Source organism: Danio rerio, chromosome 12 (genome assembly GCF_049306965.1).
Source record: "Danio rerio strain Tuebingen ecotype United States chromosome 12, GRCz12tu, whole genome shotgun sequence".
In the NCBI taxonomy this organism is placed as follows: domain Eukaryota; kingdom Metazoa; phylum Chordata; class Actinopteri; order Cypriniformes; family Danionidae; genus Danio; species Danio rerio.
This window is the reverse complement of record NC_133187.1, coordinates 22217307-22232965: the sequence shown is the minus strand read 5'-3', so window position 1 is coordinate 22232965 and position 15659 is coordinate 22217307. Positions and strand designations below refer to the sequence as shown.

The window sequence follows — 15659 nt, the reverse complement described above, 5'->3', positions numbered from 1 at the left end:
AGTGTGAAGTCAGTTTACTCTCCAAACCATGGTAAAATAGCTCTTGTAAGTGTACTTGGGTAAGGCAGCATGGTAAAGGCAAGGAAACATGATAAAGAAAAAGCTAACAGTGAGCATGATCGCCTACATTTTTCTCTCATGAAAGTTAAGGATCATGTGAATATGCTGGATGTTTTTTTTTTATCCTTGAAGAAGGGAGCATCAAGCAGTAAATATGAGCAAGCTGTAACAATAATGTATCAAAGATAAAAAATTAAAGTGACAGGCTGATGATAAGCCCCAATGGGGTTCACTTAAATTGTTAAATCACAATATCAATATAGTTCTTTTGCTGAAACTGATTTTGAGAATTTATAAAATATGAGATGAGGGAAAAAATGTAAGCAATGATGTCTGCTCTTAGCTAAGATTAACATCCGAGTGGCACATTTCCCCTCACTTTTGGTACCTTATCTAGGGTAAAAGAAAATACAAAACTATCCTTGTCAAGGCCAGGGAAAATACAAACAAATCCATAACAATGTTTTCATAGCAGAATATCACTAAAGCACATAATCTGACCTTTTCCATGTCAAAGAAAAATACAAACAAACTGATTTCAGCATTCAAATGTCCACCAACAAATGGCCTCTTTTACATACGCACTAATTACATTTACACATAGCTGAGAAGTGCTCTACTATATAACATATTCAGGTCCAGTCATATTAATGCCCTAAAATTATGAACCATCAGACACAAAGGGCAGAAAACCATGAAGAACCTCTTTATCTCAATTATCTCATTATTTGCCGCACATTCAGAAAAAGTCCGAATTAAAAGACATGATCACGATTAAGGGGGAATTGAGATTTAAACAATCCTAAAAAAAAAAGCAAGAATCAGAATTGCAAGATATAAACTCAAAATTGTGATAATAAACAAAGAGTTAAATAAAACATTCGGTAACACTGTAATGACTACACACAATGAATCATTTATTAGGCATTAGCATCTAGTGACATCATCATCTGTTGAGCATTAACTCTACATTACTAAACGTTAGTAAGCAGTTTATATCTGCAGCTACAAATGCTCAGTTTTTGACTTACAACCACATTTATAATGAGCTTAATAATTGTACTTTCATACTTTTTTAATGATTTTTTTTCCATAACTAAATTAAGAATTGCATTATTTACAAACCAGTTGCATTTAAGAGTAGTTTGAGGTTTTTAAGATCATTCAGAATGAGTTAGTAAATGATTATTAAAACTACTGAAATCAACATTTATATCTCTTATAATTCAGGCACATATTAATGTTTACTATTTATGTTAATAAATGCTTTATTAATTCGACCTCATGCAGTTTTGTGACCTAATCTAAAGTAAGGCCTATTCATGCTTCATAAATCTCTAATAGATGACAATTAAAGGCTTGGTATAAAATGAACAATAATCTTTGCAATATTATCTAAAAAGTTAAATTCCTGTAAAGTTTAAACATTGCTGAATAACAGGAATGTCAAAATTCAACATTAAACAATAAAATAACAACTAATAATTCAACAACATAATAAGTTGCAGTAATGAGTAATGTACAGTCATTTGATTTTAGATACGCTTGCAAAGATTTATTTTTTATTTGAAGTACAGTTTCATTTGTGCATCTTCAAACGAATAGGAATGAATAATGTCTTTTCTTTCTGTTTTGAACATAACTGAGCCTTTAATTGTCATTAATAAGGGATTTATAAAGGATAAATAGTCCTCACTTTAGATTAGGTCAACAAAACTGGAAGAATTTGAGTTAATAAAGCATTTATTAACATACTTAACTCAACTATTAGTATATGCCTGAATTACAAGAATTATAAAATGTTAATTTGAATAGTTTATTAGTTATTTACATAATTCATTCTGAAAGACCTTAAAAAAACAACCAACTATGCTTAAATAACTGGTTTGTAAAAAAAGCAATTCTTAATTTAGTAATGAAAAGCGAATCATTAAGTATGAAAGTACAATTATTAAGCACATTATAAATGTGGTTTTAAGTCAAGAAAATTCATTTGTAGCTGCAGTTATAAACTGCTTACTAACGTTTATTAATTTAGAGTTAATGCTTAACAGATAATGAATGCACTATTTGCTAATGCTTAATAAATGATTTATAGTGTAGTTATTAAAAGTGTAAACAAAATATTCTCGAAAAAAGGGCAAACTTGAGAAACATTTGCAACTGTGAGAACAAAAATCCTAGTTTTGCTAATCTATACTTGCAATTCTCAGTTTTGTTGTGGTATATATGTACAAATAGCGCAAAAAAAAGATATAATGTTGCAATTCATCATACTACTTTGAAAAATTGCATTTTTATTTCTTCAAATTGCGATTTTATTTCTTAAAATTCTATTTATGTCTCACAATTCTCCCATTATCTTAATGAACTGCAACTTCTAAGTTTATATTTAGATTGCAACTTTATTTCTCATATTGCTACTTGTATATCTCACAATTTAGACTTAATTCAAAACACATGTGCTAGTATACAAAGTCTGAATGATGAGATATAAATTTGCACAATAGAAAAACTGAAATGTCATGAAAAAAAAACTTTTGTTTTTTAAATTTTATGACGGAAACAAGCTCCCACTGAAAATGAATCATTCGGCATTTATAGACCTTCAACCAAAGTACTGCACGTTACTATCCAAAGTAAAATAATAATAATTATAATAATAAGGCAAATGAAAAGAAGGAATGTAGTGTATAAGCTGACTGGAGACCTGCAGTCACGAGCTATACATAAAGCCACAGTTGTGCTGCTTTTATTTAGTGTCTTTCACCTTTTAATTCGAGTGTTTGCTTGTTTAGCTAAGGCCACTTAAGAATCACCTCCAAGTACCTCGAAACGATCCGCTTATTTTCTTGTTCTCCATTTTCACCCATCACCATTCAAGCCCAGTTCCTCTCATGCAATACAGCTCTTTTTATTTTCGCCACCATCCGAAATGAAAAGGCAGATTGGAATAAACGTGCTTCATCACGAAGCATCGGTTTCCCTGGTGCCACTGGGATTGTTGATTGTCTTAAGCGAAGGGGGTTGCAGAAGTACAGCCAAGGTGATGAACACTTTGGTAATGGTCGAGTAGAGCAGCCCTTTAATCAAACCTTTGGTTAAGGGAGCAGGTGTTTGGGTGAAGGCCATCTTTTATAGGACGGTGCTCTCTGTGTCGAGGTCTGCGTCCTTCAGGTGAGCTACAGGCTTCTCAATTGCGATGTCCGGAATGAGAGCTCGACCCACTGCTTTAAATGTCATCCCCGATTCTGCAAGACACACAAATAGGTTACAAATCTACCTCTCAAGTCTGGCTATTGTTGATAAAAGTAATACAGGTCAACAGTTAGAGGTGAGCAGAACCAAGTGATTGGAAATGCGGTTCATTTCAAACAATATTTTACAACTTTAACAACTGTGACTATTACACATATTGTTCTTCTTTTAAAGGGTTTTTACCCATAAATGAAAATTGTGTTGTAAATTTCTCATCTGCATGTCGTTTAATTCACCTGAGACCTTTATTCATCTTCAGCACACAAATGACCATATTTTAGATGTAATCAGAGAGCTCTCTCATCTTCCATACATTCCATATTAAGAAATATCTCTTCATTAAGTTTCTGTATTTCGTGATTCACAAGTGTTTTCTGTTCATTTACAGTTTTGAATTGCATTATGGGATCTTGATCTTTGCTCTGTTGCCTTTTGATGTTGAAAATTCAATTCTACAGTTAAAAAAGTGACTTTGAAGAACAACTGCTGATTTCACATGGAATGTTTTGACAATATTTTTAGTTCCATTTCTGGACACTGAATGTCTCTAGATTATAGGGCTGGACGATTAATCGAAAAGATTAACCAACATTCAGAACCTATAATCGATCTAATTTTTTCTATCATTTTCCCTACAGTGTGTGGACTCGCATAACCCTGCTCTGTTTATACAGTCAATAGTTTATACTGTTTATACTATACTGCTCTGCACAAACATGATCCACCACAGCCTTCATGCAGTCGCATAACCTTTATGCAAATGCTGAAGTTATTTATTTTACATAAAAAGTGACTGTTCGTTTTAGGTATTGTGTTTTAATTTTAGTTGTTCAACATTGATGAACGATCATAGATAGTAGATAGTGTGTGTTTCCTTCAAAAACTTTAAATTCAAGTAATGCATCATTTAAAAAATTCCTTACTTAATATGTAAGCATATTTCTTTTTCAAAACCAGTCAGTAAACTGTAAGGCAAAAAAAAATCAATAAATAAAATGATCGTTCATTAATTGTAACCGAGGTAATTCAATTAACAAAGATTTTGATTTTAGGCCAAATCGCCCAGCCCTACTCTAGACTATTGCTGTAAATAGAGGATGAGGGAGCTCTATGATGTCATCCATAATATCTTCATTTGAATTCTGATGATAAACAAAAGTTTCAGAGCATTGGAAGAAAATGAAGATGAGAATTAATAACACAATTTGAATTTTTGTGTGAACTAACACTATTAATCCTACATGCACAAGTAAAAATGATTGATCATTTGACTTCCTGATAGAATTCAATGTGAAAATCTAAAAATAAATAATAATTTTATGAATAAACTACACAAGTTAAGTAATTTACTACAGTAATCACAGAAAAAAAATTATATTTAATTAAAAAAAAATTTTTTTTTAAGAACATCAGTAGAATTACAATTTGAATGAATAACATCACTGTATTCTAAATATTAACCCATTATGTATAGTATTCGTGTAGCTACAACTAGGCATGGAACGATAATCGTTTTCAAGGTATGTCGCGTTTTGGAAAATTCAAGGTTATAAAACTGCTAAAATTTTCGACTATATCGCTCCTTGGGTTTGTGTAAGATGTTTTATTAAAGTTTTTTTTTTTTTTAAGACAACAGTATCTCCAACAGAAAAGATATCCAAAGTTGATTGTAAAGAAATCTGTGTTTTCAAAACAAACGAAGACAGCAGAATCAATTATTTATTTGAATATTTAGCCCGTCATAATTATTGTTACAATTATTCTAAATGTTTCCACAAATTATTAAGCACAAAGAACAATAAACAATGTTATGAACAATAATAACGAAGAGTGGTCAAAAAAAGTTATTTCAAAATACACATGCTGTGCCCTATATGGTTAAACCTGACAGGTGGACAAATCTAAGCTTGTTTTTAATAAAACAAATATAAATATGGATATAATAAATAAAACTGCTAATAATAACAACATTATACAAAAGAAAATTGTCATGAATAAACTAAAAAAAGCTCACAAATTATTTATACACCGTGCTGGAAAACGTCAAAACAACTTTTGGTGAAACTAGCCGAGCTGAAAACTAGCAAGCAACAATTGCGTTGCGCCTTGCAAAACATTGTTACACCACTATTCAATAAAAATAATATTCTGCATATTTTAATTTCATAATGACTGCGAGTAAACACAGCTTTTTGTTTGTTCAATTGTGGTGTTCACTGAAAGCTCACAGAAACACAAACAATCAGCCTGTTACTCAGCAGCCTACAGTGTGAGGGAAATAAAAGAGCTTCACCCATTGTTTTGAAGGCAGCGCTGCAAATTCCATTGCTGTCACTTCCTATGGCTGGAGGCTGAGGCGGAGGGGGGACAGTGGGTCTGTTGCGTGGTTTGGGCACAGGCCTGGGGCGTGGAAGCGACCCTGACTGGAACACCGGAGGCGCGGTGGGACTAGGACTGTCCTGGAAGACTGCTGTGGGAGGAGGGGTGCTCGGTGGGGTGGGGGTATGTGGAGGCGAGGGGTCTTCAGCTTGGTCACCAGGCATGCCGGTTTGGGGAGGTGGAGTGGTTTGGGTCGGGGGCTGTGGAGGTGGGTGGTTGGGTGCCTGAATGGGAGGTTGGTTGCTGGAGTGGCGGCGTGGGGTGGTGTTGGTTTGGGCCTGGGTCTGTGTGGGGCTCAGATTGGTTGGAGAGTAACTGGAAAGCGGTCTAGGGGACGGGCTAAAGGACTGAGGGGTGCCTGATTGGGTCTGTTGTGGAACAGGCTGATTGGCTGGTTGGATTGGTGGAGGGTTGGCTGGTTTAGGTGGAGCTGGAGCAGGCTTCTTTGTACCTAGAAATATACAATAAAAGGCAATTTAATATAAGCTCTTTCTGCGGTTTTGAGTTGATCTCATAATATAAAGGCCTTACACTTCTATTAATTCTTGCACATTTCTGCATATTTTCCCTTCAGAGTTTAATTTTATTTAATTCAAAATTAAACTCAAATGTGCTAGATGTCCTTGATTTGTTAGACATAAATTCAGATTTATTAGCCTTTGCTGTGAAATTTGATTTCTGAGTTTCTGATTTAAATATTTCCCAATTGTTTTCAACAGATATAAGTTTTTTTTTAATACATTTTTTTAACATAAGTTTTAATAAGTATTTTTTTGTCTTTGCCATGATGACAGTACATAATGTTTAGCTAGTTTTTCACAAGATACTAGTGTATACAGAGAAATTTAGAAATATGTTTTTTTATCCATGAAAAATAAAATAAGACTTTCTTAATTCTGTAAAAAATACTGTGAAAAATGACTTTGCTCTGTTAAAAAGCACTTTTTTTTAAGAATACTATTTATATTTTTGTAACTTTCAATGGCATAATATAAAAACTGCGAAAACTGCGAAAGAGATTAAAAAACTATTTTAACACCAAATACAGAAACAAGTTTACACTGAAATATGAGCAGCCTGCAGCATTTGTATACCTTAAACAACTAATTGCATGTTAGCAGTACTAGCGTAGTTGAGCTCATCATATAAAGGCCTTGACATAATGAATTCAAAATACAAAAAATCCGACTAAAACAAAGAATTTGTTTGGATTTCATGCTGAAGTTACAAACTATGCCCACAATACTTAAGAATAACCATAATTACTAAACACAAAATATTGTTTTTTTCCTCATTATTCACTTTATCACTATTCCTTGGACATTTACATTCACATAGTCATTCATGCTTTCATCAAAAGTCTCTAACAAATAAGGACAAAAGTAATCTTTCACCAAAAGAACAACATGCCAATACCACTACAACTTTCAATTTGTTAATACAGTTAATGCAGTAAACATAGTTTTACTGGATGTTTTCCAGCTGCCTTAGCATATGTTAATGCATTTGGTCAAATGCAAGTTATAAACATCCAATTCCAAGATTACATCTTCCTTCCTTTCTGAAAGGAAAGGGAGGAGAAATGTCAGTAAAAGAAGAGAGAAGGTCAGGCCTGGGCCAGTGTATGCTGCTGTTTTGTTTATGTCTGTTTATCAGTCGTCTGTGAGGGGCTGCTGCTTACTTTTGTTTAGATTCTGCTTATTTTGTGATTGCACTTTCATTGTTTGATATAAAGACACAATCCTGATTCTATTTTTGTACCCCTCCCCTTCAAAATTTACCCCTAAGAAATGGGACACCACTACAACACCTGCACACATCATCATATGTCATCGAGATCTCTTGCTTCATATGAGATCATGACTGCTGTAGTTATTCCAGTTGTGTTATTTAATGGTATTTATTCTTTATAATGTGGCAATAGGATCGCAACTGTACTGTGCATTTACACTGTGGCCATTTATGTAAACACAGAAAAAAAGACATTGAGATTATGGCAGACACTGTAAAAAGCTCATTCCCAGCCACAAGACAGTTCTGACAGAATATTCAAGTGTCATCTAGTGACAGAATGTTGATGGACTACTATACAAGAATTTTTATTAGGGATTGTAGACAGCAAAATTTAGGCTTTTTTTTTTAGCTTTTTTTTTTTCTTTTTTTTTTTTAAGCATGAAGGTTATAATTGTATTAAAATTCGTAATAATGACAAAAAATTTTTTACCCATTGGTTTCAAGTGTGGTCCTGAAAAATCTATGTACGAAGGGGTATATAGTCCTATGCCTTAGCACTATCATTCACGCTAAAGAGAATTGGCACACCCCTACCACTTCACATGCAAAACGAGGGGTAGGGGTAAGGGGAAGGGCTAAGAGGTAGAATTGGGATTGGGCCCAAGTACATTGAGTAGTGAGTATATTTTGGGCCTCCACCTTTTTTTAAGGCAAGTTCACTAACCTCTGCGTGTCATGTGAGGACTGGGTCCTGTAGATCCCGCCACAGGGGTCCCCACACTCAGCTGTCCTGAGCCTCCAGTGCCATTTCTCTGAGCAGGAGGAGTGGATGCAGAGTCTCGGCTCTTTGAACTGTTAAACAAACAGACAGAAAAGTCAAATCAACAAAAATTAATAATATTCATTTATCAATATTTATTCTGCAGCATGCAAACTCCAACTTTCTCCGATGGAATATTTTGACATTAAGTTGTATAAAACAGCAACTTGTATTCTCACAATTAGTTTACGAATAAAATAATTTACAGCTTGGAATAACCGGAAAAGTACATAACTATTATTATGTAATACCCCAGTAAAATTTATTCTTTATATACAGTTGAAGTCAGAATTATTAGCCCCGATTATTTTTTCTTCAATTTATGTTTAACGAAGAGAAGATTTTTTCTTCTCTTTTATAAACATGCTAGTTTTAATAACTCATCTTTAATAACTGACTTATTTCATCTTTGTCATGATTACAGTAAATAACTAGATATAACTTTTACTAGATATTTTTCAAGACACTTCTATGCAGCTTAAAGTGATATTTAAAGTCACTAGTTGAACTAAGTTAATAAGGTTAACTAGACAGGTTAGGGTAATTAGGCAAGTTATTGTATAACGATGATTTGTTCTGTAGACTAATATATATAAAAATATAGCCTTAAGGGGCTTATAATATTGTCCTTAAATGGTTTTTAAAAATTTAAAACTGCTTTTATTGTATCCGAAATAAAACAAACAAGACTTTCTCCTGAAGAAAAAAATACTATCAGACATACTGTGAAAATTTCCTTGCTCTGTTAAACATCATTTGGGAAATAGTAATAATAAAAATAATAATAATAATTATGATGGGTGGGGCTAATAATTCTGACTTCAACTGTATATATTTTAGCCAATAACTGCTATGAATGAAAGCTTGTTTTAACCCACTCCTTGAAGAGAAAAAGATGACTGGAACTAATTTAATAATTTAGAAACTATTGAGCTTGAATGCGCATATCAATTCAGAGAAAACAACTCTCAGAACTCTGACTTGTAATACAAGTTTAAATCTAGCAATTCACCAGCCAACAAGGAAAACTTAATTAAACTCAGAATTTTGAGAAAAGTCAGAATTGTAATCATATTACATATTTTCTATGCTGTGGTAGAAATTGAAAATAAATGAAAATAATTAGACACCTTCAGTTACGGAAATTAAAATAACTGATCATACAACTCAATAATGGAAACAACTATACAAAAAAAAAATGAATTGGAAAGCTCAATTTTTTCTCCTCTACAGCTACTCCATGTGCATGCAGGGTTGCTTCATTCATGCATTGCACCGGCCCGGCACGCAGCAGGCATCTTACCTGATCTCCTCAGTATGCTGTGCTAGAAGCTGCTGTGCTGCTGCCAGGGCAGCCATCCCCAGTGCCACCCCAGGCTGGCAGTTCTCTAAGCCCAGACCCACCTGCGCAGGCTGCTGGAGCAGGAGTTCAGCTGTGGACTGACCCCCTGCACCACCCGCAGCCTCCACCGGGGGCAGCGGAGGCTGGAAGGCAGGCGAAGCGTGCTGCTTTCTAGGTACAGTATTGCCTCTACGAGGATTGTGGTCCATTAATTTATTAGCAGAGCTACAGAAAGAGGAGACAGCAAAGACACCACTAGTGCTAATAAGTTCCCAGAAGAGCGACACCACAGAAACCAAGAGGGCAAACTGCACAGGTAGAAATCCCACTGACACAAACATTGAAGGGTTAATAGGGGGAAGCAATAATTTATCAGTAGAACAAACAATTATTGAGAGGTTAATGGTGAGTGCAGCACTGGGCGAAATGAAAAGCTGAAAACTATCAGGCTAAAAAAAATTTAATTCCACATGATTTATGTAAATGTGTTGATGTCGAGCTTTGTTTTCTACATTGTTTGTATCTTTTACAGGATCTCAAATGAGACTGCACAAGGAAGACAATATTGTATATATATAATCTTATTCAAAACTAAAAAATGTAATAGGACATAAAATCTGTTACACTTGTGTGTCCCAATTCGCAAACTATACATCCTAATTAGTTCTCGAAAATAGAACTAGTATTTCCCAAACCATAGTATGTTGAAAATAGTATGCCAAAGGCTCCCGGATGGTTTACTATTTCTGGTAAAAATTGGAAGTGTAGAAGCTTTCATGTTCTAAACGATGATATTGCCCATAATACATTGTGCGTTGGACGTGAATTTGATCACAGGGTTTCTGCAGATACCATCTTGTCAAATTTAAGACTTTTAAAGACCTTTTTAAGACCATTAAGTATTAAATTTAAGACCTGCATCACAATATCAAAAACACGTGAAAGCAAAGAATCACAAAATTAGTGGCAAAATAAATGTATTCAAATTGAACAGTACTGAAGACAGGTTAGATGCATCACTGAATTACAGGAAAAAAACAAACTAACATCTTAAGGCTGATCGCCTAATCGCCTGGCGCCGCACTGCGCACCTTCGCTGACTGCGCGCGCACCTCAAACGGACGAGGCTCTTTAAAACTACAGGGGTTAAAAGAAAGCCACTGTAAAGTCAATTGGATAAACAGAGAAGTAGGAAGTTTCCGGAACTTAGTCATATCATTAATATTGTTCAAGATTTTTAAATTAATTATTTTTTATTATTTTTTTTAATGATTTATTATAATGATTGTAAAGATTTTTATAACCATTCAAGCTTTTTTTTTTTTAATCAAATGTTGGTGCATCACTTGCTTTTGTTCATATCTCGGACAGTTCTAACTATTAAAGTTAAATATTAATGACTACAGAAAGAATGATTTGATTTGAAAGGATAAAACCAAAAGAAATTTATTAAAAAATACTGACGTTTTTTTATTTTTATTTTGCCCACTCAACAGTTCACACATTACTGGCTGGTTAGTTTCTGTCCTCGACTTGAAAGCTAAAAAAGGCAATAAAGTTCCAACATTCCTGATCATTATCACCAATGATGCTTAGAAAAACAGCATCAGTATATTGTAAACCAATAGGTTCAAGTATTCTTTTCCAGTTATCAAAGACATCATTTATTACTTCATTTTGGTTTTGCAACTATTAATTTTTTTTTAATTCAAAACTGTAATATATAGATCAGTGTAAAACCTATAACTGGTGGAAAAACATATTCTGTAATTGTGTACCTGGACTCTTTTGGCTTTAACAAACTTATCCCTCAGGTTTTTCCAAACTTTTTAATAAAAAACTTTGCTCATTTTGTACTGCTGTTGCAATTTCTAGCTAAGAATTATTGTTCATTTGGTTATCCCTATGATCACGCATGGATGGATCATAAAGGTGTCTGTACAGTCGTACTCATTTCAGACAAAATCTCTTCAAAGCGATTTATATTTAACTCAAATGAAATTGTTTGCTCGAGTCTCAAAACATTTTGTGTGCCCTGCCATCCAAAATCAGTCACGCGCACCCAAAGCAAACCTCCACAAACTCTGCGATGACGTCACATTTGCCGCGCGCACTGAGTTCAATAACAGAAAGCTGATTGGCTATTGCATGTTGGTCTCATTTGTAGTTGTAATACCACAAATTACATTTGGAATAGTGAACTAAAGAACTACAACACCACCACAAAAACCAAGCAACAACAACAAAAAAGAATTTAAATGAGCATTAGATGTAGTGTTACATGGAAATCGTAAAAATAAGGCCAATGCAAAAATATTGCAGACCTAGAACAGCGAATTTAAGACTTTTTAAGGCCTAATAATTAGATTTTTACATTTTAGACTTTTAAGACACAGAGGAAACCCTGGATTAGAACTACAAACACGAGTGAAAAATGTAAATAAACCACAAACATGGCGGACGTACGAGACCAAGACTTCGGTAAAGATGTTTGAATGACCATTAATCAATATTTAGCCCACAGGAAAATAGTTCAATTGCATTTTCCGCATCATATTTCATCTGTAACAAAAATGTGAACTTCTATCAAGATTTGTTTGGACATTAACTTCTCAATCCATATTTATCCAAAGACCTGAGGAGATTTCTCTGCATGAAAAAATTGTTAATGGCAAATTAGCCCGCTGCTGCTTCTCCAATAAGGTACGAAATTAAATATGAAAGAAATGTGGATGATGTTTCGAAATGATTGACTGGGGACTTAACTAAGCAACATAACGATATGTTAATGAGCGAGTAGTATGTCCCAAAGCTTGCATACTCTTCTGTTATATACTCAAAAATATATACTTTCCTCCACAAAAAGTACATACTTCTAGGGTGCAGTATAAGTACGTGAATTGGGGCGCAGCGCATGTTTTTTTTTTGTCAAACTACTACTTTTACATCCTTTCCTTATTTAACAGACAGAGAGTTTAACAAGCGCCCTCTAGTGCTTTGTAGTATTTGTTAAATTACACTTTTGCTAACAAAACAAAACATGGTAACAGATGCTATGTTTAGTTACAATTTAATAATTAATTTGAAATAATCGTACAAAAGAAATCGCCCAGTACTATGTGAGTGTAATTTGATCAATTTTTTTAATTGCTCAATTAAAGTGGATTGATCTTGGTGAAGCATGAGTAAATAACCAGTGTAATTGATTTAGAGAATCAAACACTTTGGTGTAAAATGTTACCTGTCTCTTCGGGGCATATCCCCATCTGGACCCACCATACTGCCAGGTCTCTTTCTCTCTATGGTGCCTGAGTCATAATCTGGCGGCGTCAGGTGATTGACATTGTTTGGCAGGGGTGCGGGCATCGAAAACATGCCGGATACATTAAAATCCACATCTAAATGAATAACAAGAAACAGGTTCATCTTAAAAGTGATAGCGATGCTTTCTTTCACTAAGACATTTACAGCTTTACAGCACATACCCTCAGGAAAAAACCAGTCCGCATGCTGGATGATGGGGTCGATTATAGTAACCACATGGACAGAGGTTGCAGCAGCCATTTCTGCTAGGCTCCTGAGAGTAGATAGACTGTGTTTTTAAAAGGATACAATGAAGGATGATAATGTGTTTGTTGCATTTGCAAAATATTGTTACCCCTCAGTTTTGGCCCACAGTAAGTTGGGTCCAAGGACAATGGCGATGTTGCTGGGCGTCATCTTGTTAACGTCACTTTCCTGTGCAAGTTTAGCGAGGAACTTAACAAGATATCTGCCAAACAGAAGAGAAACAAGTTGAACTTGAAAATAAAAACATGATTTTTTTAAAATCTGGAATTTATTTGAAGAGTTCAGATACAAAAGCCGCTTAACACCATTTCCGCCAAAAATGAGATAATGACATTGAGTGGATGCTTTAGGCAGGTACTACACCATCAATAAATACATTTGCTTCTAATCATCCAAATCCCAGTGTCAGCGCTTTCAGAAATAACAGTTTGTTGGCAAAAGTCTCTGAATGCCACTTGCCTTTGACAGCAAAAGCCGCTATAAGCCAAGAACCAATGAGAAGACGCAAATCAAACAATATATTTCCAATGCAGCAGCGCGCTGATACGCCGGCTTTTATGAGGAGACAGTTTTATCCCTGTCTGACTGTCAATAGATGGCAAATGAAAATGTACCTCAAAGCTTTGTGCATTATAAAAAAAGAAAACATAATGTACAGTTGGAAGTGTAGCATGCATTCATATTGTTGTTTGTGCAGCGGCGCTACTTTAAATGAGTCCGATTTACAATACATTAAACGGAAACGACTCCATTTCTCGAAAAGACGAAGTTACGATGTAACTTTTTTATCCCACGGGGATGCTATGAGGATAAACAAGACAGCTTGTGAATGACAGCGATAATTGTCTGCGAGGCATCCCCTTTTTTGCACAGTAGGCCTACCTTGTGTTTTATTTGCTTATATAAGCTATTAATTTTTTTTTTTATAAAACTATACATTGTTTATATTACTTCATAATACCTATATGTCTGATTAGCTTTTTATATTAATAGACAATGCAAAGATGTTGATGTTTGACAATATTTTTAGACTACATTGTTTGAATCTACCAAGCTGAGTTTACAATGTTTACATTGCTCTACTTACATTTAATCTAAATCCCAAATACCAGAAATGACAACAGATTGTTAAAATTTAATTAATGTCAAGTTTAATGTTATTTAATAATGCACTTACCTGACAAATTTCTTTCATTCATTTTCCTTCTGCTTTTTCCCTGGTTTAGCACAGCGGAATGAACTGCCACTTGACAGATTTATGTATTTTTGATTTTAAGTGGTTTGTGTATGTGTTTTATGTTTGGTAAAATAATTTCTATTTGCATCTTTAGTGATTTTCAATTAATTACATTGTCTTATTCCAATAGATAGATTTGCAAAAAACAAAAAACAAACAAACAAACAAACAAAAAAACAGACGCAGATTTAGCTGGTTTTGATGCAAAAGAAAATCTACCTTGTTAAAAACCAAAGAATTGTCTAAAGTGTCATTTAAAAAAAAAAAAAAAAGGTATTTTATTTAAAAGCTAATAACCTCATCATTACATATAAATGAAACTTCTGAACCTAATCAGTGGAGACCGATAGAAAATGCTCATTTACAAGAAAAGAGGTCTGATGGATTTAAAGGGTTTTGCACCTGAACTCTTCATTTGTAGTAACTTTGAACATATGGTATATGGCAAATGATTTTTTTTTTTTTTGATGAAATGCTGATTTAATAAACATACTATTATACATGTCAAGGTTTTAAATTATAAAAATACAATGAAATTTAATATTGTTTTGGCAGTGATCTGCTGATTGCAAGCAATTGTTGTTTTGTTTATTAATAATGAATATTAATAACAACAATATGAATTGTTTGACTTTTTGTTATATTGTAATAGACTGTATATTAACTTTAATTACTGAAGATGGATAATTGAATAACAATAAAAATAAGACAAACGAATATTTTAATGTTAGTTTTCATAGTAATGTGTGTGTGTGTATTATATAAAACATATTAAAAACAATATTTGTTAAGCATCTGAAAAATACAATTAAAAATATTTGTAATATTTTATTATTCAATTATGAAAATTATGCATTTTTTTGTTTTGTTTTCTCACTGATTTCACTGACAATTGTTTGAATTTTATTTATTCTATTTAAAGCACAATTAAAAACAAAATACATTTTATACAACATTACACACAATATATGTGGTGTGTATCTGTGTGTTGGATTAGACATACACTACAAAAGTGTTTTTTTTTTGTGTGTGTAATTATTCTGTTCATCAAGACGGCCTTTATTAAAGGGAATTTTTAAATATATATTACTCCGGTCATTATTGTTTTTGCTACTATTATTATTATTATTTCTATTATGATTTCTAAATGATCATGTGACTCTGAAGACTAGAGTAATGAGGCTGACAATTCATCTTTAAAATTAACAGAATATATGATTAAATTCAATTATAAACTACTTTTGAACAGTTATTTTATA

General features: G+C 33.5%; 1 protein-coding gene across 2 annotated transcripts in view; it reads right to left on the bottom strand.

Annotated features, from left to right (window-relative positions):
• Window positions 1-2067: 2067 nt before the first annotated feature.
• The window catches only part of arhgap17a (Rho GTPase activating protein 17a), a 63089-nt gene continuing 49497 nt past the window's right edge, over window positions 2068-15659 (bottom strand). The window contains 7 exon segments of one of the 2 annotated variants that reach the window (NM_001017592.3): window positions 2068-3311; window positions 5612-6148; window positions 8156-8283; window positions 9555-9818; window positions 12835-12991; window positions 13079-13170; window positions 13252-13365. In NM_001017592.3, coding sequence (NP_001017592.2) covers window positions 3196-3311; window positions 5612-6148; window positions 8156-8283; window positions 9555-9818; window positions 12835-12991; window positions 13079-13170; window positions 13252-13365 — 1408 coding nt within the window. In that variant the 3' untranslated portion in view covers window positions 2068-3195. 2 annotated transcript variants of the gene reach the window in all.